The following is a 25,055-nucleotide window of genomic DNA, read 5'->3' as shown; positions in this document are numbered from 1 at the left end:
GTTATAGAAATTTTTAAAGGTGACTGTCAGAATTTGGTTCAAACTGAAAATTGTAGCTTTTATACCTATTAATTAAATCCTTATGTTTGACAGCAATAAACCAAACTATAAAATAACCTTATCAATACATAATTTATATAGATGGGCTGATTTAATTTTTTTATGACCAGTCCAGACTAAAGGAGTAGGTTCGATAACACCCTAAAACAGCCCTTATTTATAGCTACAATTTCAAATTAGGATTTATTGACCAATATCACAATGAATCATAGCTAATACAATGACTAGATAGAAAATATGTCTTTTTGTTGGAAAATTTACGTACTTGCGTTCTATTCATGACGTCACAGATAGCACTCACTCAACAAAAATTCAATGAAAACCGGTAAATTTCCAACGATTTTTTGGACAGGAAACATAGAGTGCATGCGTCGTCGACAAAAAAGCTTTTTTTAACAAAATGTGTGTTATCACATTTAACATATCTGACTTAAGTATTTAGTTTGTGGACGCCTGCACTCTATGTTTCCTAGGCCTTAATTTGTTTGAAATCATGACGATTTGGTCAAATTTCGCAAAAATCTGTATTTTTTACCTATTTGGGATGTAAAAATCAACACTTTAAAACAAAAACTTTGACAAAAAAAGTTCTATTCAACTTTCTCACATGTCTTTCTATCCCTTTAAAACATTTATTATTTTGAAAAATTAAACTTAATAATCGGGGCCAAATATGACCCTTACCAAACTTACTCCTTTAAAGGTCAAGACGGGTGGAGACTGGGTCAAGACTGGTCGAGACCGAGTTGAGATGGTCAAGACTAAGTAGAGACTGGTCGAGACTGATTGAGCATTTGGCAAGACCTTACCAAGATTATCAAGTACTGTATTAGACTCATTAGGTTAAATTGTAGACCAAAGTCAAGTACAGTTAAGTACAGTCTAGATAATGTTGAGTCTTTTCAAGTAAAATCTGTACTCACTGTTAAAGTCAACTTTACATTGACAGCTGCAATCACAGGCAAGACACTGGGTTCTAAGGAACCCCTTACAAATTTTTCTTAAAACTATTTAAATTTGCCTTGTTTGTTTTAAGACAATTATTGGTAAAGTAACATAATTAAATTAATAGGATTAGAACTTTGCCTCTCTTTTAGAGAAGAAGATATCTGTAGTATGATTGCTAATCCTAATGCTAACTCTAAAAGTAAAAAAAAAACTGTTTTCTTTTTTAAAACTTTTCCAGTTTGCCCCATTTGTTTGCAGGTAATAATTGGTAAAGTAACATATATATAAAAAAAATGAGAACACCAGATTAGAAAAAAAAGATGCAGTATGATTGCTAAGGAGTTAACTGCCTTAATAAGAACAATATTTAAACATCATCAGTGTGATATGGCTTCAAATATTGAACAAAACAAATGACATACAGTAAGCTATGAAAGGTCCTGTGATAACAAAATCATCTATTATAAGAAAGAACAAAATATGTCGACAAAAACAATCATGAATAATATGCCTGAAGGACTTTAAAATATTGAACTTGAAGTGACTTTTCTTTGTAGAATACATAGAAATCTTGGAGGACAAATTGACGAGAGTCTTAAAAGACACAGATATGAAGATAAACAAGAGGAAAAAAGAGCCAAACATAGTTCATTTTGTAGTTTAAAGGACTGCAGACTTCCTGATATCTTTCAAACTGTTGTGTTTTTTGGTATAAATGTAATAATGCATTATCATCTTATTTGTATAGGCATACATCCTGAAAATCTTGTTGGTACCTTTTATCTCCATTAATGCAACCGCTATTTATAAAACATTGTTGTGATTGTAGTTTTATATGTGAGTTTATTAGTTAACTAGTGCGTAGTAATTGCATATATGAATTATTTTATACCATATCTATCAATCTTGGTCTTTTTAATTAAGAAATAATTTTTAAAACCTTGCTCTTTCAATCCTAGTACATTTTGTACATCTATTTTAATTACTTTGCATAGTTTATAAGTTTAAGTAATGCCATTTTATTTCCACATTTGAATTTTACAACAAAAAATACATAAAGATCAGATTTATATCTGTTTTAACAGTTTATTTAATGGAATATTATATTTATGTTTAATTTGTAATATGCACTTTGTCTCATTTTTTTTTCAATTTGTTACATTTTCTTTTATTAATCATCAAATTTCAACAAATGTTGGAAACAAACTTACATAAAAACTTTTCAAATGTATCAAAATTCTGTGTTGTAAAATCTTAAAGATTTTCTTTTTCAGTATTTTTCCCAATATGTTTAAGAAATCTGTAGCATAATTTTTGCTTGTAGATTTTATTTCGGGATTTTTCCCGAAATGGGTAAAAAATCTATGCAACAAGTGTGTGCCTGATAATAGATTTATATTTTCGGGATTTTTCCCGAAATGTGAAAATAAATTATTAGTCATGAGTTCTAGCATATACGTTGGGTTTTCGGGATAAATCCCGAAGTATTCAAAATCTTGCATATAGATTTTATTTTTTTATTTTTCCCGATATGTTTGAAGAAATCTGTAACATAAATTTTTGTAAATTTGGTTTCAGGATTTTACCCGAAATGGTTAAAGAAATCTATTCAACAAGTGATTTAGTTTTTCGGGACTTTTCCCGAAATTTGAAAAGAAATCATTAGTCATAAGTTTTAAGTTATAGCATATTTATATGTTGGGTATTCAGGATAATTCCTGAAATGTTTGAAGACATATATGCTTTATACATTTTACATTTAGATTATTTTTTCGGGATTTTTCCCGAAATGTGTTTAAGATCTGTTTGTCACATAGCTGTGCTACCAAAAGTTTTAATTAATGTTGAAAGTGATTTCGGGGAAATTCCCGAATAAAAATTTGTCACATACATTTTTACCACAAATATTTTGGGAAATTCCCCGAACACTAAATGTAAGTTTTATCAATTATAAGAATAAAAGCATGGAAGATTGTAAAAATTGTGTGTTTCTTTATGAAATCTGCGTTCATTTATGGTAAACATTGAAAAAGCTTATAAATAGGAATAAAATGGATTTTACTCTTTTAAAATAGAGTCAGTTATATATATTTCAATAAAGAATTTTCATATACAAATTGCATATTATTGTATGTGTACTGGTATTACATTTAAAAGTTTGTTTCTTTTGACAAAATAGTTATACATATACATACATTTTTATTTTTTTTTGTATGTGTTAATACCGGATTAACTGGTTTTGATACAATTAATCTTGAATTGTCTGTTTAGTTCTTATATATTATTATTTTTATTTTTTGTTTTTTGTTTTTTGTGTGTGTATTATTCCGGATTAACTGGTTTTGATACATTCATTCTAAAATTTTTAATTAATTTCAAGTATAAGGAAATTAGAATAAAAAGATAAGTTAAATAAATTCAAGAAAATTTGAACAATTCTTATTGGTAATACTAAATAATTTTTATTAGATTTTTGATATTTGGTAATTTTTTCTTTTAGATATTTATATTTCAAGAGGTAAACTATAATTTTTGATATAGAGGTTTATTTGTACTATTTATTGTACACTTGTTAATTTTTATTGTGGAACTATTTATCTGTTCATATCTCAATATGGCGATGAAACAAACGGTAAATATTAATACGGCGGATATTGAGGAATTGATGACTTTAAAAGATATTGGACAAAAAAGAGCTCAATTAATCGTGACTGAAAGGACTAAATTAGGAACCTTAACAGCAGAGACACTTAAAGCCATAGAGGGAATACCAAGTAATATCTGGGACCCATTTATTTATATGGGAAGGGTCATATTCGAAGAACAACTTGATACTAAAGATACTGAAAAAGAAAAAAATGTCCAGCCAGAGAATCAACAAGTGACTGCACAGTACGAAGAACTAGTTATAAAACAACAAGATCAACTTCAGCAACAAGAAAAAGTTATTGAAGATTATAAGACTAAGTTAATGATCGCTGATCAAGATAAAAAATCAATGCAACAAGATATAAAAAAACAGTTATCAGATATACAGAGCCAATGCAGTGCACAGCTTACAGCCAAGACTGAAGAATTGGAAGAAGTGTTGGACTCCATGCAGAAATCTAAAAACAAATTGGAACAAGAGCTACATAATGTTAAAATGGAAGAACGCCAGCGAGGTGATAAACTTGAATCGACACTGGAAAGTGAAAGAAAAGAATTTAAACAACATTTAATAGACATGCAACATAAAATGAATACGGAAATGGTCCAAAAAAATCAAGAACTTGAAAAGTCATTTTATCAGTTGAAGTCAGAGAGGGAAATGCTTATGAATAAAGTTGAGGAACAAGCTAAACTTATTGATAGCGGCAGAGAAAAAATCAAAAGTCAACAGAAGGATCTTGAATTGAAAGATCAACAATATGCCACCAAGGTCCAGAAATTAGAAGATGAATATAAAACAAAAACATTTTCAAAGTTGGTAGAAACAACAGGAAATCTTGCACCAGATAACATCTATAAATCCAAAATCACTTCAAGGATCGATGAGAATAAATCAGCGGTCAAGATGGAAGAAAATCAATCAAGCGTGTCAGCAGTAAAGAGTACACCTAAAACTACACTAGATGAACGTACTAGTTCCAGATATAGAAATGAAGGTCCAATAGCGCCAAAACTAGCAACATTTGACGGTAAGAGCGAGTGGAAACCTTATTATTTACAGTTCATACACATTGCCAACAAGTACAACTGGGATACACAGCAAAAGTTGGATAAACTTATTGAGTGTTTAAGAGACAAAGCTCTAAAATTTTTTAGTACCAGACCACCATCAATACAAACTGATTTTAAATTACTGTCAGATAAACTTAACCAGAGGTTTGGTAACAAGGATCTTCCATACACAATACGCCGACAGTTACAAGATGTGAGACAGAATGGTGATGAAATGATTGATGAGTTTGCTGAACGAGTGCAAGAGATGGCAACAGATGGCTATATAGACACACCTGAACATGTTGTTGAGACAATTTCTGTCGACGCATTCTTGAAAGGTTGTACTGATAAAAAAGCAGCATTACTAGCCATGGAGAAAAATCCTACCAGAATGGACCAGGCTCTTCAGTTTGTTAAGAGTTCAATACATAATCAGAGAGTGCTACTTGGTTACAAGAAGAGTGATGTAAGGAGAGTACAGTTCGAAAAATATGACCAGGATGACTCAGATGGTGAGTCAGAGATAGCAGTAAGAGTTGTAAATAAAAAACCAAACTATGTACCTTGGCAGGAAACTATTGAAAAGCGTGTCCTAAAAACTGAACAGGATATAACGGGAATTAACAACAATGTAGGAAAAATATTGAAGATACTGGAATCCAGAAGCAATGATAATAGGAGACCTAGATCACCATCACCAAACAGAAGTCCAGCACGAACAGTCACTTGCTACACTTGTAATCAAGAGGGACACTACAGTAATCAGTGTGAAAATAAGAGTAATAGTTCATCTCCAATGAGAAGGAATAGGTCACCATCACCTATTAATTCCAAACCAAATGTTCATTTAAACGAGCAAGGATCGAAGAAGTAGGCCAGTCTTCGATCCATCCAGATAACACAGGCCAACCACCTCCATCTCCACATGAAAATTCTGTAAATTATGCCGGACTAACTGGCACTTACAGAAATGGAAGTTGTGAAAAAAATAAAGAATTAAATATTGCCAATTTGGTGGAAAATAAACCTGTGGACACAATAGGAATACCTAGTCAAGAAAAGTCTTCAACGTTTACAAGTCAGCATGAAAAACCTAATGTATGCAAAGCCGGATTAACTGGCGCATGCAAACAAAACTCTGAAGGTTTAAAAATTTCTGAAGTTTCAGTCAACGACTCCTATGGGTCAACGGTAGCAGCAAGCTTAATATTGAATGTGAAAATAAATGGTGTTGATGTGGATGCTGTGGTGGATACAGCTGCACAGGTCACAATTATCAGTGAAAAATTTATGAATAAATTACAGCCACCATTAGAACTTAAGTCGTCCGTTACATTAAAAGGAGCTGGAGCTGAGAACAAAATAAAGGCAAGCTATGCTAATAGAGTGTCTATTAGGATGGGCAAAACTGAGACAAAATGGCAAATTATAGTTGCAGATATTACAGATTCTGTTTTATTAGGTTTAGATATTTTACAACATCTAAAAGCTGTGATAGACTTGGCAAATTACACAGTGAAAATTAATAATCAGACCTTACATGCATCAGCAGTGAAGTCCAACAACAAAGAAATGAAAGTTTACAGAGTTAGTTTAAATCAAAATGTGATTATTCCGTCTATGACTGCTATTGAATTATCTGCAATGTTAGAGGGAACGGTTAATAGTGATATATGCATTCAACCCAATCAGAAATTAAACGGAATAATAATGCCTTACATTGTAACGACACCTGACAAAACAGTACCAATTACAATCAGAAACTTGACAGACAAGAATATTTCTTCAAGAAAAGGTACTAGTCTTGGAACAGCTGTGGAGATTGATGAAGTTTTAGAAAATCACAACCCGGAACAGAATTCAATCACAGCTCGCCAAATAAGTAAAGACGGGAACCACTCTGAGAAAACAGAAGAGATATGTCAAAATATGCCAGAAAATTTGAAAGATTTATTTGAAAGGTCAAAAGAGAATCTCAATGAAAAAGAATGCATTCAGTTAGCTCAACTATTGATAAAATTTAAAGACACATTTTCAGTCAATGATTTGGACATAGGCCATTTTACTAAAATCAAGCATAGAATAGATACAGGAACATCTACACCTTCAAAGGAGAGAATGAGGAGAACACCGTTAGGTTTTGAAGCGGAAGAAGAAAAACATCTTAGTGAGTTACTAAAGAGAAAGGTTATCCAACCCTCAAGTTCAGAATGGTGTGCTGCTCCTGTTTTAGTACGCAAGCGTGATGGGAAGATAAGATACTGTATTGATTACAGAAGACTCGTAAAGATTGCTTTCCTTTGCCTAGAATTGAGTCCTGTATTGATACCCTGAGAGGAACAGAATTCATGTCCTGTCTCGACATGTCCTCAGGTTACTATCAATTTGAGATCCATGAAGACGACAGACATAAAACAGCATTTGTGACGAAATATGGTCTTTTTGAACACATTCGGCTTAGTTTTGGCTTGTGTAATAGTCCAGCATTCTTTCAGAGAGTTATTCAGCTAATTCTTTCAGGACTGACGTGGAAAGAATGCTTAGCATACCTTGACGACATTATAGTCCTAGGGTCAAGTTTTCAGAGTCATCTACATAATTTAGAGAAGGTCTTACAGCGTTTTGAGGATAATAATCTAAAGCTAAAACCAAAGAAGGGTTCACTCTTCCAGAAAGAAGTACTTTTCCTTGAAAAATTAGTAAATAGAGAGGGGGTTGCAGTCAATCCAGAAAGCAGGAATACAATATTAAATTGGCCAGTTCCAACAAAGAAGAGAGATGTAGAATCGTTACTTGGTTTTGTTAACTATCACAGAGACCATATAAAAAACTTTGCAACAATAGCTGCTCCATTATATCATCTTACTAAGAAGACAGTTAAATTTGAATGGAGCAAGGATCACCAAGAAACTTTTGAAACCATTAAGACAGCACTGGTTAATGCAGCGACGTTATCCTATCCATACCCAGATGAACCTTTCATATTAGACACGGACGCTTCAGATACAGCATTAGGGGCCGAATTGATCCAGGTCCATGACGGTAAAGAATTTGTAGTTTGTTACTCCAGTAAGGTGCTGACACCTACACAGAAGCGTTATTGCACTACCAGGAAAGAACTATTAGCAGTAGTGACCTTTACTCGACAGTTCAGAAATTACCTCCTTGGTCGTCAATTTACAGTGAGAACAGATCATCATAGTCTTATTTGGCTCCTACGTTTTAAGAATATTGAAGGCCAGTTAGCAAGATGGCTTGAAGAGCTTTCACAATATGATATGGTTATCCAACATCGTTCTGGCAAAAAACACCAAAATGCAGATGGTCTTTCCAGAATCCCGGATGATTTAGAACCTTGTAATTGCTACTATGCAGGAGCTGATCTCTCATCTTTACCCTGTAAAGGATGTGCATATTGCAGTAGAGCTCAAAGAACCTGGGGAAAATTTGAGAATGATGTGGATGATGTGGTGAATCTGAAAATTCGGAGTATACAACACCAGCTTCAGGATGATATCTCTATACAAGAAAGTAATTGGATGAAAGGTTGGTCCTTGGGAGACATCAAGAAAGAACAAGAAGATGACCCTGATTTAAAAACACTTATAAATTGGTTACATACTGGTGAGCCACCGTCAGAGCATGAGTTACAACTTGAAAGCCCAGCAACTAAGCATTGGTGGAATTGTAAGACACAACTGAAATTTGTAAAGGGATGTCTATTCTACAAGTGGTTGAGCCAAGAACACTATTGTTACTTCCTAAATCCTTGAAAGAAGAGGCTATGAAATATTGTCATGATTGCAAAACAGCAGGACACTTTGGTCAAGCTAAAACCATACAGAAACTACAACAAAGATTTATTTGGTACCAGATGAGAGTGGATGCAATTTTGTATGTCCAAACATGTTCAATATGCAATATCAATAAAAAATCAAACAGAACAGCAAAAGGGGCACTAGGTCAATATCATGCAGGAGCTCCCATGGAAAGGGTACACATGGATATACTTGGGCCACTTGTGGAAAGTAATTCTAACAATAAATATGTGCTAGCCATCATAGACCAGTTTACTAAGTGGATTGAATTTGTCGCTTTGCCTAATCAAAATGCAGAAACAATAGCAAAGGCAGCAGTGAATGAGTTCTTTTCTAAATTTGGTTGTGCTTTGCAAGTACACACTGACCAAGGCAGAAACTTTGATAGCAACCTATTCCATGAATTATGTCGCTTACTAGAAATCGCAAAAACTCGAACAACTCCTTATAGACCAAGGTCCAATGGACAGGTTGAACGATATAACAGTGTGATTTTACAGGCAGTAAGATGTTATTTAGAGGGTAAGCAGAAAGACTGGGATGTTTACCTTCAACAATTGGCTGGCGCAATAAGATCTACAAAAAATAGACAAACTGGCTTCACCCCTAATATGATGATGTTGGGAAGGGAGGTAATGCAACCGGTAGATCTACTCTTGGGAACAGCAGAGAGTAACATGGAAATAAACCAACCCCATCAGTATATCAAGGATCTAAAAAATGCATTAGAAAGAGCTCATAAAATTGCTAGAGATAACCTTAAGACAGCTCAATTCAGACAGAAAATAGATTATGATGTAAAACTTAATCACAGGATATATAATAAAGGTGACATTGTTTACAGAATAGATTCCGCTACAAAAATAGGAGAAAGTAAAAAATTGCGGGCACCCTGGCAAGGACCATACCTAATTGTAGAGGTACTGTCATCAGTTCTGTATAAAATGAGAACAAGGAAAAGAGAACTAACAATCCATCACGATCAGTTAAAACCTTGCTCAGATAGAAACATTCCACAGTGGCTGAAGTATATGAGACACCGTCTTCTTCAAGGTGAGGTAGATTATAGCCTGGGAATTGGCCAGACTGAAGAAGAAGATATTCATGATTTGTCACAGTTATTTGAAGAAGATAATGACAGGGAACCAGTTCTTTTTGTTCAAGAGACAGAGGATGGTATAAACAAAGACCATGCCGGATCAACTGGCTTAGAGTCTTTTCAACAACTCCGAGATTTGGAATCTTTTCTTGATAATACTGAAGAAGTTCAGGAAATTGGTGTAGACCAGCATGGTACAGGATTGGAAATCAGATATCCATCTGATGTTGACTCAGAAGATAGACATATTGTAACTAATTTAGATGGTGTAAATTTGATTTTAAGTAATAATAGTACTGATAATTTAGATGATACATTTTTGTACGCAATTGACAACTATGGTGGTAGAATCAGAAATCGTCCAAAATACCTGGACGATTATGATTTGTCCGATATGTTTTAATCATTGTCGGATTAACTGGCTTTTAAACAAAACAAAATAATGAAAAAAAATAAAAATAAAAAAACACATTGTAAAATATTGTATATATAAGTTTTTAAAAATAGCATGAGGATAATTGTGTACTTCCAGCATGGCAAAAAGTTGGAGTAATGATAAAGAGATGGAAGAGGTATATAGGCAGAATTATGAAGACCTTGACTATGATGAGGATGTGGATGAGGGAAAAGAAGATGTTCATCTGGAGACAAAACAGGAGGATGTAAGGGTAGTGATTAGGGAGAAAGAAAGAAGGAGGCAGGAGAGAGAAGACAAAAAATACCATCAAGTAATGAGAGAGGCTGATGAGGACCTTTGTGTGCCTATGGTAATATCAAAGAAGCAGGAATTAGAGATGGACCAGAGGAAGTATCAGGAAATACTGAAAGCGGCGGACGAAGATATGGGGATACCAATCGTGGCAAGAGGTAAGCCAACAGATGATGAGCAATACCATCAGGTAGTGAAGGAGGCTGATGAAGATCTCTGTATACCTCTCACAACACCTGAGGTAGCGGTACCGTGTCCTCCAAAATGTAAACTTTGTTTTATTTGTCAGCTGCCTATGAGGCATTCGTTTAGGCATGCAGCAAAATTCCATCTGCCATGGTATGTGGCTCCTGAGTCCGCTTGTTTCCATTGTAAGCAACAGTTTGCCCAAGTTACAATGTTGATACATCACATAAACAACGTTCATCCAGAGTTTGAAAGTGACGCAAAGTTTGGCCCAGACAGTTACCAGATGTGGGTGCAGCTTATTAATGGTCTGCTTAGAGAATTAGCCAGAATATTGGAAGTGACATATCCAGATGGACTAATACATTTTGTTAGCTGTTTGAATATTCCTGGCAATAAAATGTACGGAGCATCCAAAAATTTAACATTTAGAACAGAGGAAGTTTTTCTTGCCGATATTTTCTGTCAAATTAATAACCTATCTAAATTCAACTTTAACATATTCGACAACTTAGGCCAAGCATATATACATTCTTTACTTCATTGGAAAATTCTGAAAATAGTCATCAGTAAATTAACTGCAGAACAACAAAACATAATACAAACTTTTGAGGAACAAAAAGATCGTTTTGGATTATTTAATGGATGTCTCTCAACCAAACCAACAGGACCATTGATGGCTGTTGATGCCCATTTTCATCTTGACCAACTCTTGGTAAAAACCGGATTAACTGGTATCCATGAGTTGGATGATATGGGAACATCTGACCTCTTTAAGACCAAATTGTCATTTTTAATTGCCAATTACTGTAACCCTGCAAAATTCCCATCGTCAGCAGAAAGATCAGAAATCAGGAAAGATCACAGAATTAGACTCTCTTTTGGAATGCACCCTCAAATTGTCAACTCAAACTCTACATCAACTTTAGACCGGTTCTTCAAAAATTTAACTTCTATTTTGGCATCTTCAAAAACTGTATCGGTAGGAGAATGTGGATTGGATACTACCGATAGACCAAATTCTCAAAACTTTCAGAAGCAGATAACATATTTTGAAAAACAGCTTAATTTGGCAGTGCAGAAAAACCTTCCAGTCGTTGTCCACAACAGACGAGATAACAACTTAAACCTTTCAACTTTAACCTCCATGGTCAACAACTTACCTAGGAACCATAAAATTCATTGGCATTGCTTCACAGGGACAGAACAAATTTTTGAATCAGCGTCCTCACATTTTTCAAACATTGTATTTGGCGTTTCACCTTTCATCTTTACCAACAAATATCCCTCCATCAAACAGTTCATCTGCAACAAAGGAATCAGCAGGATAGTTTTAGAATCTGATGCTCCATATATCCGCTATAAAGAACAACTTGCCAATCCATACACTGTCATCTTTGTAGCTCATGAAATTTCAAAATTATTACTGATACCTGTTGAAGAAGTTTTGGCCACTACTACAAAAAATTCTCAAATGATTTATGGTTGTTAAGGGGGAGGGGTTGGAAGTAATGTTTGGCAGCAATTTTTAAATTTTCTTTTCATAATTTCATAGTGATTGGAAGTTTTAAACAAAATTTGTAATGTTTTTAAATAATAGATATATTTGATTAAATATAGTGTCTCATTGATGCACACTCTTGATCTTCAGCCTTTTACATCTAACCGGATTAACTGGTTTGTAATTGGTTTAAGATATTTGTATATAATATATATTTGATTAAATAGTGTCCCATTGATGTACACTTTTGATCTTCAGCCTCTTACATCTAACCGGACTAACTGGTTTGTAATTGGTTTAAGATCTTTGTATAAATGTTACTACTTTTAATTGTCCACAAATTTGCTCATGGCGAACAAACCAAGATCATTTGGGTTTTTCCTCTAGAAAACGGGGAGGAGTGTGGTGCCGTTGGATGATTGATACACCGCTTTAGCGGTTCTCCAATATAGGAGGAATATGATATCTGAAACCGGGAACCAGACAGGAACCAGGCAGAGCCTCACTTCTATTTTCCAAGCTTCATGCAAGACAGTTCGCTTTCTCTAAGACTGCAGAGTTGTGTTATAATAAGCTTATTTTAGGAGAACTTGAGTCAGATATTCAGGTAATATTGCATTACACGCCCAACCATAATCGCTACAATGTTTTCAAACAAGGGTCTTTATTATGGAATGACAAAGTAAAATGAGAAATGAATAAGCCAGTAGTTCAGCTTTACAATTTTGATGTTTATTCAAATTCTGATCTTTTGTATGCCACAGTTTCCTTTATGAATGTGGATTACTTTTGCGGAATTTTTAAATTCATGATTTCTAAGGCCAAGTCTCTGTAAGATTTAAATTTGGGGGTTTTCTTGCACTTGATTAAGCTAAAGGATATCTTTTACTCTTTTTTTAACTACATCATGAAACAAGACGTTGCACATGTTTTCCTGCTAAGCATAGGGCCAAAAATAAAATTTTAATTGTTTGATGTTGCCTTCCTACCCACCTAAAATGCAGCCTAACGGAAAAATTTTATGACACAAATCGTTTCAAATTGGTTTTTTTTAAAAGATTTTTTCCTGCTCTAACGTTGTTATCTTGTCTAAAACATGTAACTTATGCTGTTGGCCAAAAAAAAAATCCCAATCTACCTACCCAACCCTAGTAGGCATGGGTAGGCAACATCAAACAAAAAATTTCTGAAGGGTGGCCTAGCCCTCTTGTATTTCAAAGTGTAAAGAAAACAGATATTGTTGAAGACCGTTAGGTGACCATTAGTTGTTATAAAACTTCTCTATGTCATTTTGTCTCTTGTGGAGAGTTGTCTCATTGGCAATCATACCTCATCTTCTTATTCTTATAATAATTTAATATAAAAATAAGAAAATAAGTGTCTCACAGATCTGAAAAGAGCTCTCAACACATACTACAACTCTTCATTGTTAATTTGTTGACTAATATGAAATCATATATGATTAGTTGCTCCTAAAAAAGTGTGACGAAAATATTTGTTAGATAAACAGACGGACAAATAGACAGCAAAGGTGAATGCAAGATAGTCCCACTCTTAAGAGTGGAGATATAACTAGGGAAAATTAATCTCTACTGAATTTTTTTGAAAACAGTAGAAGTTTTTAATTATTTGCAGCATCATTTTCATTTTTCAATAACCAAATATTGTTATCAATGTAAATCATAATCACAAATTTCCTGTATGCAAGATTTGTTGAGTCTGATCAATATGAAATGATAAATTTGTATTAATGACTTTCCTAATAGATTAATCCTTGTAATAATTAGAATTAATAACGTATGCTTGAGATTCAGGGAAAAACTTTCAAGAAATTTTTTGAGTCAACAGACAAGGGAAGTTGGACAACAGTGATGACAATATAAGGGTCTGGATTGGAGTCCTTCATTTTTTTATTCTTGATTTTTTTAGACTATTTTTCTTTATTATTTATACTTTAACACCTCATTATTCTCTATATTTTAACACACTATTTTTCCCTATTCCTTATATTTTAACACTATTTTTCTCTACTTATTATATTTTAACACCCCATTATTCTCTATTCTTTATATTTTAACACCCCATTATTCTCTATTCTTTATATTTTAACACCCCATTATTCTCTATTCTTTATATTTTAACACCCCAATATTCTCTATTCTTTATATTTTAACACTCCATTATTCTCTATTCTTTATATTTTAACACCCCATTATTCTCTATTCTTTATATTTTAACTCCCATTATTCACTATTCTTTATATTTTAGTCTCCCATTATTCTCTATTCTTTATTTAACACCCCATTATTCTCTATTCTTTATATTTTAACACCCCAATATTCTCTATTCTTTATATTTTAACACCCCATTATTCACTATTCTTTATATTTTAACACCCCATTATTCTCTATTCTTTATATTTTAACACCCCATTATTCTCTATTCTTTATATTTTAACACCCCATTATTCTATATTCTTTATTTTTTGGCCTATTTTTCTCTATTCAGTATTTTTATTGCCCTCTATTTGTCACGTTTTGCTCATTGTTTTCTATTTTTAAATCCCACCTATACCCTCCTATATAGCTCACAGTGACACTACTATTTTCTTTCTACCAAGTGACCTCCAAAGGTTTAAAAATCAATTAAAAAATTATGATGCAATATTATCTAACAAAGATGGAAAATAAAAATAAACTTTTAGTACAATTATTTTTAATAGCATATGATCTCTGTTATCAAATAACTTGTTTTTCTTATAAAAGTAATATGTCTATTATGATCGTCATTGATTTTATATTGTCAAGAAATTTGCTATCAGAATTTTATCATTTTTGTCAAAGAAATTTAATTAAGAAGATGAATCTGTAATTATAGGAAGTGTTTTATATACAGAATTAAGCTTGTAGGCTTTAATCATAAAGGAAATTAAAAGATTTCACATATTGGAGAAAGGACCACAAATTTGTGGTTAAGCTATTCACTTTAATTCAATTGCACTTGACAATACACTTCATGAGAATTCAATCAGACTGGCTATATATTAAAGCCTATCCTATTAACCAAATTTCAGAAAATGTAACCTAATTTTTTTGGAAAAATTTGATTTGTTACACTAAAATTGCCTTGAGTCTATTTATTCCTTAAAAATAAATTTCTTGAATGAAATTGATATTTCCAAGTATTTTGCAATTTAATTAGTGTAGTGTACTCTAACATAAAAAAAATCATGGCACTATTTTACATTCATTACTTTTGAGCAAAGGAGAAATGACAGGGACAATTTTGTTTTGAAATAAAATTAACTGTAAATCAGTGCCATCTCCATCCCCTTATAAAAATGTCACTTTTTTACACGAGACTTGATTTTATTGCATTTTAATTTGTGTCAATGTTAAAGCAAATAAGATTCATAATATAACTCCTGAACGGCAAAAGTGCAAAATATCACTGTCCGAATTGACCTCTAATTTTTTATCAGCAAGAAGATATCATTTTGAAAAGAATTGATTGAAAGGTTCATAAATTAAAGCAGGGAAAAGGGTAACGGCTGGAGTTGCAAGCCTGATCATTCATCCACCTGCCTGTACACCTATCTACAACCCTAAATCAATAACTGTCACAAAACCTGGTTTAAAAGTGAATTTCATCAGTTAATAACACAGTTTCCATATGGTCAGACCTTTAAAAAGATGTTCACACACTTCTATTGACCTACATACAACCTGCAAAAACAAGAGATACTGAGAGCTAGCACAAACACTGATATCTGCTGCACTGAGGCCAAATATAAAATTAGAATAGTCTGATGTTGCCTACCTACCCACCTAAAAAGCAGCCTACCCAAAAAATTTATGACACAAATCATTTCAAATTTTTACTAAGTTTTTTTCATGCTCTAATGTTGCTTTCATGTCTGAAACATGAAACTTATATTGTTGGCCAAAAAAAAAAAAAATTCCCTACCTACCTACCCAACCCTATAAGGCATGGGTAGGCAACATCAAGCAAAGAATTTGTTAAGGGTGGCCTGTTCTACCTATATAAAATAAACAGCTGCGCCATGAGCGCATGATATGCCCGTCGTCTTGTGTGTGAATTTTATGCAATAATTATAAATAGTTTCTGACATACGGCGCGACATGCGAAAACCCCCCTTTTTTTTACAAAAAACTCAATATCTCTAAAATAAAATTTTGAACCAAAACCAAAAAGTATACAGATCTTTAGATTAATATAACTAAGAAGTGTGTAAAATTTCAAGCAATAATCATAAATAGTTTTTGAGATACGGCGTGACATGTGAAAACCCCCCTTTTAAAAAAAAAAAAAAATCAATATCTCTAAAATAAAATTTTGAATCAAAACCAAAAAGTATACAGATCTTTAGATTAATATAACTAAGAAGTGTGTAAAATTTTAAGTAATAATCATTAATCGTTTTTGAGATAGGGCACGAACTGTGAAAAACCCCTCCCCCTTTTTTTACAAAATACTCAATAACTCAAAAATGAAATTTTGAATCATCACCAAAAAGTATACAGATCTTAAGATTAACATAACTAAGAAGTGTGTAAAGTTTTAAGCAATAATCATAAATTGTTTTTGAGATACGGCGCGACATGTGAAAAAAAACCACACACCTGTTTTAGTTACTAAGTCCCGTAACTCAAAAAGTTTTCATCTTATTTTCACCAAAAAGTATACAGATCGTTTGACTATCATAAGAAACAACTATATTAAGTTTCATGAAATTTGGATAGGTCGTTCTCAAGTTACGGTGCAACATGTTTACGCCGGACAGACTGACGGACAGACAACATTTGTATACCATAATACGTCCCGTCAAAATTTTGACGGGCGTATAAAAACTAATGATGGTAGAAATTCATTTAAACCTCAATTATAGTTAATACCATGAGGTGATAAATCAAACAAATTAATAATTCAGATTATTTCCCCTTCATGATATTAAGTTTGGAGAATTAAATTATCTCCCCTTAATGAATAAGTTTTTTCATCAAAAATATATTGCCATAGTTACATATAGTGTATCCTTTTAGTGAAATTTCTTTAAAATCCATCACATATTTGGATGTAAATGTGCTTAAAAGATTAGATACAAAATAATGCAGTTGGCTTATCTCCCCTTCATCAAACCAGCCAATAATTGATCTGTACATTGTGTATAGTACTTATGTTTACATTCCACTGAAATCAATCTTATGATTTAGGAGGAGTTGCTTTAATCAGGTAAATATAATATGATGGACAAAATTTTGAAATTTCATTGAAATCCATCAAATATTATTATATGAAAAAGTATTTAAAAGCTCGATAACATAAAGGCAGTTGGATTATCTCCCCTTCATAAATTAAGCCATGAAATGTTCTTCACACTATAATCCTTATGTCTACATTCCACTGAAAACAATCCAATGTTTTAGGAGGAGTTGCTTAAGTCAGATAAATATAAAATGGACAAAATTTTGAAATTTGAAACTTCATTGAAATCCATCAAATATTATAACCTGAACAATTCAGTCGTTATATATTCCGCTGACCTACAAAATTTTACTTCATTAACGACTGAATACATATACAATGAACAAATCTTCAATCAGTCATTCCGAATTAGCTCGGGATTTACCTATCTCAATAAAATTGAGCTGACGCTGATTGATCACCTCTCCAACAAGGCACCAATCAAAATCCAGGATTTGCGAAGGGTTTTCAGCGTGTTAGGAATTCAGGCCCTCGCAAGAGGGAGAGATCGATTACGGGGAAGGACTAAATTATTTGGGTTGCAAATATAAAGTAGTATTTAAAAGCTTGATAAAATAAAGGTAGTTGGATTATCTCCCCTTCATCAATTAAACCAAGAAATGTTCTTCACACTATAATACTTATGTCTACATTCCACTGAAAACAATCCAATGTTTTAGGAGGAGTTGCTTAAGTCAGATAAATATAGTTAAAACAAAATTTCATTGAAAACTATCAAATATTTAGAAATACTGTAAATTCAGAAATTATTGCGTGCATTTATTATTGCATTTTTTTTTTTAAGTGACAAAAACGCAAGATTAATTATTGCCATTTCAGGAAAATCTGCATTCAGAAACATGTATCGAATATCAGAGACCAAGTTCTTATTGTTGAAATTGTCACCCAGTCACATTATTCACATTAATAAAAACCTTGCAATAATTTCTGAATTTATAGTACTCAAAAGCTTGATACTAAAAAGGCAGTTTAACAGCTCATTTGGCTATATCATAACAGTCTTTTTTTTTGGAGGCGAAGCTAGAGTACACGGAGAGAACTACTGACTTTCAGAATGAAAGCCATTTATGAAAATTGAGAATGGAAACGGGGAATGTGTCAAAGAGACAATCCGAACAAAGCATAAAACAGCCCAAAGCCGCCAATGGGTCTTCATCACAGCAAGAAAATCCCACACTCAGAGGCGGAATTCAGCTGGCCCCTAAACAATAATGCACATTAGTTCTGTAAAAATGGACGTCACACTAAACTTTGAAACATATAAATGAACCAAAATAAAAAAAAAAAACATACAAGACTAATAAGACAAAACACAATAAAATTTCATTTTGATCCATGGTTTTTTGGGTTGATTTTTTGGTAGAAAGCATTTCTATATTTTCAGTATCTAGAAGTAAAACAAACCATTTTGTGGATTGTTGACACACATACAGAGGGCTGCTGCTACACTAGACCACAGTTCCAGACCAGTAGTCCCTGCATCATCAAACCAGCAATCTGTTCTACCAACACTAGGTAAAGAAGTCCTGTAAAAATCTATTTCATATCAAAGATCAATATCTTTCCAGTTATCACAAAAACCTCAACAGTACGATATATATTTTTTTTTTCTCCTCTTTCTAGCTAGCCGATATTCAATTATTGTTGCTAATTTTGTTAACTTATTTTTTATACTTACTAATAGTTATATTCTTCAAGTCTTTCAAATTAACATTAATTCTATTGACTAAACAAAAGCATAACATGGTCTGGTTCACCTAAGTGCAGAAATGTCATTTGTGGTGTGACTGTTTAGTGATAAACCTGCCAAATCTAAAATCTTTATACAGTCAACTCTCGTTATCTTTAAGTCAGCCGGACCAAAAAAATATTTCGAGATACCCGTAGTTTAACTCAAACATAACGGAAGTTTGATATACCAATAGACACAACTCTTGCTTAGCTTGGTAAAGCTAAAATAAATTCGGATGAATATGGGTATTAGATCGATATACTGGTCTCAGATTGATGTATCTGTATGTTATGGTCTTTCATCATTATAATAAATTTTATGTTTTCTTCTCTTATTTATTTCTTTGTACACTTACAATTTTTTCCTGTGGTTTTTAGCCGAGAGAGAAATATCCAATTGATCTTAGCGGTAGTTGACAAAATTGTTCATTCTCGTATACAAGAGATTTGATGAAATTTAGATTTCAATTCATTTTCTTTTATTTCGATCTTTTTTTGCAAGAGAAAATACAAAAAGATTAGATGCCGATTGAGTAGTTTTGAGTTGATCACCATCAGGAAGTCTTAATCCCTGCTTTATACACAACCAAGCAATTTAGTGCATGATTACGGTTAATTGTTTTTAAAACACTTTAAATAACATTTCATAAACTATAACAAGGTATCACTTATTATTTATCATGGTGATGAAAGATAATCTTAGGTAAACAATCGTGGAAAAGGAATGTCATAAATAAATACAGTGGTCAGTGACCGGAAATTTAATTCCACATGTATTGTCAGATCAACTCTTCAATTCATTTAAATCCCCAATGTCATATCAGAAATTCATAAAAAAAACTAAAGGGAGGTTAACTAAATATATATAAAACAGACACCAAAGTTTCATAAAAACTGCTCAAAGCATTTTTGAGTTATTGTCCAAAAACTAGAAAAAAACCCTTTTTTAATGAATAAAACCCCGTACCTCGGAAACGTAAAATCTAAAATTTATAAAAATCTAAAAGGAGCTTATGTCAATAGATATAAACAATTCACCAAAGTTTAATGCAAATTGGTTAAAGCGTTTTTGAGTTATTGTCCGACATGTTGACAACGGACAGATGAACGGACAACGGTATACTATAATACGTCCCGTAAACGGGCGTTTAAAAACAATATGAGTATTGGAGTATGAAATAAGCACTCAAAAGTTAGAGTACTTGTTGAATCCCTAGTTTTTATTCTATCTTATTGACATGTTTCGTTGTCATCATTTACAAAGAAATGCATGAAAAATACTTTTGCAGAATGTTTTAAACCTCGTCACTTACCTCAAAAGACCAAGAAGATCCGATAAACACAAACTCTTCTTAGCTAGTGACTGTCCTATACCTTAAAAAAAATATATGACTGTCCAATAAAACATTAATGGCACTTATTAAACATACAATACTTTTCAAGTAAATATTCATAAGTCTTTCTTTTTTTAAATTACAGAATGAATTGCACTGCCTGTCAACTGCACCCTTACATCAGGGCATTATCAATATATAATAGTTTTTGAAACAACTCTGTGCTAGCTTCCTTACAAAAATGAAATAAAAGCATATGAAATGACTAATTTTAAGGTAAAGGTAAAGACATTTATCAAACACAATTTTAAAAATAGCCTTTCGAAATAGATGTTTAGATGTGCCAAATTTAAAAATTTAAAACTTTTCTTTTTCTATTCTCAAGTATACATAATTTATTTTAGGATCCTTTTTCAAACTTAAAACTGATAGTATGGGTCAAAAGTCCCATAATAGCCATATTTTCCTTAAAACATTGAGAAAAAATCATCATACTTTACATTACACTTAAAATGATTACATCAGTTTCATGCTTAAAAATACAACACACAGTAGTATGTTACTATGCCGATGACGTTCCTTTTGAACCCTGAAATGTAAAAAAAGCATAATCACACAGCTTTACTAAAAACAACTCTCACGCTTCAAGAATTTTCTTTTACAATTTTGTCAATTAAATCAAAACAATGTCCTTAAAATTCAGAATCAACTATAAATTTTCATTTAATAGATATAAGAAGATGTGGTATGAGTGCCAATGAGACAACTCTCCATCCAAGTCAAAATTTATAAAAGTAAACCATTATAGGTCACAGTACGGTCTTCAACACGGAGCCTTGGCTCACACCGAACAGTAAGCTATAAAGGGCCTCAAAATTTACTAGTGTAAAACCATTTAAACGGGAAAACCAACGGTCTAATCTATATAAAAAACGAGAAACGAGAAACGAGAAACACTTATGAACCACATCAACAAACGACAACTACTGAACATCAGATTCCTGACTTAGGACAGGTGCAAACAAATGCAGCGGGTTTAAACGTTTTAATGGTACCAAACCTTCAATGCATACCTAAATAGACCACATAATTCTTTAACATTTGTATCAGGACTATAAGATTCCAAAATAGGAAAACTTCAAAATAGTATTTGCCAAATTTCTATTTTTAGAAATATACTTTACTGACTGTTATTTGACACTACTGTAAGCAGCAAATATGATGATGCATGTTTGAGCCGAGTCGTAGATTTCTCATCAGAAAGGGTTTTGTGTAGATTCATAAACTGTGCTATTGTGGTCAACTCTTTCTGTGAATAAACTAAACGAAAAATATAACATAAACTACAAACATGAAATATATACAGTTTGCTTTTCAATTATTAAAGGTTAAATCTTTTCAAACCCAGATTAATCTTTTTTAATATATTTTGTTGTATCTAAAGTAATGTAAGATCAGATACAACAGATATACAATTTGTACTTGACTTTGCACTAGCTTTAGGTTACTTTGAGTACTGTAAATTCAGAAATTATTGCATGCATTTATTATTGCGATTTTTGAAAAATTAACAAAAATGCGAGTTTAACTATTGCGAATTTTAGGAAAAGCTACACACAGATATATGTATTTGATATCAGAATGTGAGTTCTTATTATTGCGATACTCAAGTAGTCGCGTTATTCGCATTAATAAAAACCTCGCAATAATTTCTGAATTTACAGTATTCTTTGATCAAACTTTTGTGTCCTTTGTTTTTATATTTGTTTTGTTTGTTTGTTTCATAAACAATCTATTGAGTTAAGTCTTTTCCAATTTATTCTTATAATAAAAGTATCAATTTGACAACAACACTTCATGAGATAACAATTTTATTAAATTACTGGTCGACATATTTCGCTTGCCATGCATGCATCATCAGGAAAATTTTCTTACAGAAATTGAGTTCCAATGTATCCACTTCAGAAGCCTCTACCAGAAGTAAACACATAGGCATTGGTTCACTACATGGTATTATAATTTGTTCTTATGATGTGCTGGAACACCAGTCCCAGGTTAGGGAGTGTTGAGTGCTTACATACAAGTTTGACCCGCTACATTCTTTGTGTGCCTGTCCCAAATCTGTAATTCAGTGGTTGTTATTGGTTGCTGTATTTGAAAACTATTTTTCTTTCAACTGCTTTGTTGTTAATCAGGCCATTGGTTTGGTTAGAACTGTTTTTTTTTGTTTTTTTTTAAAGTTTTTGGTGATCAAAGTAATAACATATTTTACATACTATTATTTTCTACAGCACATCCTAAACAAAATATTGCAGCTTCTTTGACCTCAACATTGCTCACAGTTTTGTTGAAGGTAGTTATAAAGTCCAATCCTCCCAAATCACGGAAATAATCTTTAATCTCATCTAAAAATAAAAGCACATAATTGTAAAAGTACAAACCAAAGAAAAATTCACACCAATTCAAAATGGCCAGAGAAAAATATATCGAACAGTATATTCTAATTCACATTATTATTTAGTATCGTAGGACTGTCAGTAGATCAACAAACTTAATGTCATACAAATTGTTTTCCTTTACTCAAAAACTATGCTTTGAATTAAGCTCAGGAAAATTGCAATGGGTTCATTTTACTGTTTTAATAAACCTTGCCACAAAAATCTTTCATTTCTTGTTGCAGGTCTTTGATTTATACCTTCCTCTTATTATGAAAAAAACAGAGGACTCAGCAGCCAAGAGGTGTAAGAAGTTTATATACAGTTTTCACTAGCCTGTGATTATCAAGGTTGTGTGTGAAACCCTGCTCTTGGCAGATGCGTTTGACAACCATCATATTTGACTAGGACTGCCAGGTTTTCCTATCGTAGGACTCTTGATTCTCTCCTCCGTCCTGGTACTCTGGGCGGCTTCCTTCCGCCAATAAAACTAGACACCTCAATAAAGCCAAGAGTGCTGAAAGTGGCGTTCAACACTAACAATCCATCATATAATGAAATAATGGTGAAAGAGGGAGTTAGCCTGTATATGTTTTTATTCAAGTAGAAAGAATATTTCATGAAGTCCAATTTATTTCAACCAGTCAGGGGTACTACTTGTACAAGTAATTTTTATTTACCTGAAGAAGTAAATATTAATATACTTATATAAGTAAATTTGTAGGATACTTATACAAGACTTAGTGTATTTTATTTACTTGTACAGGTAAAGAAAAAATTTGGCTTAGTTATGTCCTTTATAGACATTCAGATATTTTTACTTATACAAGTAAAAAAGTCATCCTATCTTCTTTTCTTGAATTCTTAGGACTTCTTTGCTCTAATAGAATTTTGAATTGTCTGTCCTTTGCAGATGTCTTTACTAATCATTCAAGTGTAATTTCATGGACAATGAAAATCTCATTTGTCTGTTATCTTCAGAACACTGCTCATTTACAAGCCCCCAAGGGGCAATTTTTGAAGGCCTTGCCCAAATACTTAAGATCTTTGCGCAATCAGTTTCTTTGTTGAATTAATGAGATGAAACATTGAACTCTAATGAAAAATTATGAGCTAACCTGAGAAAAATTGTTAAAGGCATGTTTTTACATCTCAAAACTTGAAAATATTTGTGAGATTGTTAAAAAAAATTACTTATACATGTCAAGTAAATTTTTAAGAAAATTAAGGGGAGATTATTCAAACATTATAATTAACTTATATAAGTTAATATAATTTACTTCTTGAAGTTCTTAAAGTAAATAAAGATTACTTGTACAAGTAGTACCCCTGACTGACAACAGGCCCTAAATACATGTAACATTAAATTGTGACAGACCTCAGATCCTAATTACTAAGTACTGCTCACCTGTTCCGACATTATTGAATATATTGGCCAGTGTTCTGAAAGCTTGTTTCATTGCAGATGGGTTGTCAACTTGACATTTCAAACACTCAAGCAACAGTCTGACATCAGTCTTTACTTCTACAAATTACAATAAAAAAAGCATGATACATTTTTCTACACATTATTATTATCATGAGGCCATATTTTCCCTGGTTTGCATAACATTTTTATAACTAGAGGCTCTCAAGAGCCTGTGTCGCTCACCTGTATTTACTGATGCTTTGGAAATCATGTAAAATAAGGTTAAAATCATAATTAATAGTATTAGATATTAGATATTATAATGATATCTAAGATAATAACAAAAAACTGCAAATTTTTTTGTAAAATTACTAACTCAGGGGCAGCAACCCAACAACGGGTCGTGGGATTTGTCTGAAAATTTCAGGGCAGATAAATCTAAATCTGATGAACATTTTTGCCACCTGTCAGATTTGCTCTAAATGCTTTAGTTTCAGAGATATAAACCAAAAACTGCATTTTACCCCTATGTTCTATTTTTAACTAAGTTGGCCATGATGGTTGGAAGGTGGGGTCAATGGACAAATTTTTTAAACTAGATACCCTAATAATGATTATGGCCAAGTATGGTTAAATTTGTATCAGTAGTTTCAGAGAAGAAGATTTTTGTAAAAGATTACAAAAATTTACGAAAAATTGTTAAAAATTGACTATTAAGGGCAATAATTCCCAAAAGGGGTCGACTGACAATTTTGGTCATGACAACTTATTTGTAGATCTTACTTTGCTGAACATTATTGCTGTTTACAGTTTATCTCTATCTATAATAATAATC

The 25,055-nt window shown here is 32.5% G+C and overlaps 1 protein-coding gene across 1 annotated transcript in view; it reads right to left on the bottom strand.

The window, feature by feature from the left end:
• LOC127718146 (uncharacterized) overlaps positions 1 to 20,411 on the bottom strand; it is a 99,835-nt gene extending 79,424 nt beyond the window's left edge. The window contains exons 1-2 of the mRNA XM_052224099.1: positions 20,357 to 20,411; positions 18,717 to 18,838 (exon numbers count right to left, since the gene is read on the bottom strand). Coding sequence (XP_052080059.1) covers positions 18,717 to 18,741 — 25 coding nt within the window. The 5' untranslated portion in view covers positions 18,742 to 18,838; positions 20,357 to 20,411. The remainder of the gene's footprint in view (positions 1 to 18,716; positions 18,839 to 20,356) is intronic.
• Positions 20,412 to 25,055: the final 4,644 nt, after the last annotated feature.

Source organism: Mytilus californianus, unplaced genomic scaffold (assembly GCF_021869535.1).
Source record: "Mytilus californianus isolate M0D057914Y unplaced genomic scaffold, xbMytCali1.0.p SCAF_10, whole genome shotgun sequence".
Lineage (NCBI taxonomy): Eukaryota > Metazoa > Mollusca > Bivalvia > Mytilida > Mytilidae > Mytilus > Mytilus californianus.
The sequence above is the reverse complement of the archived record's forward strand: the minus strand, read 5'-3'. Positions and strand labels throughout refer to the sequence as shown.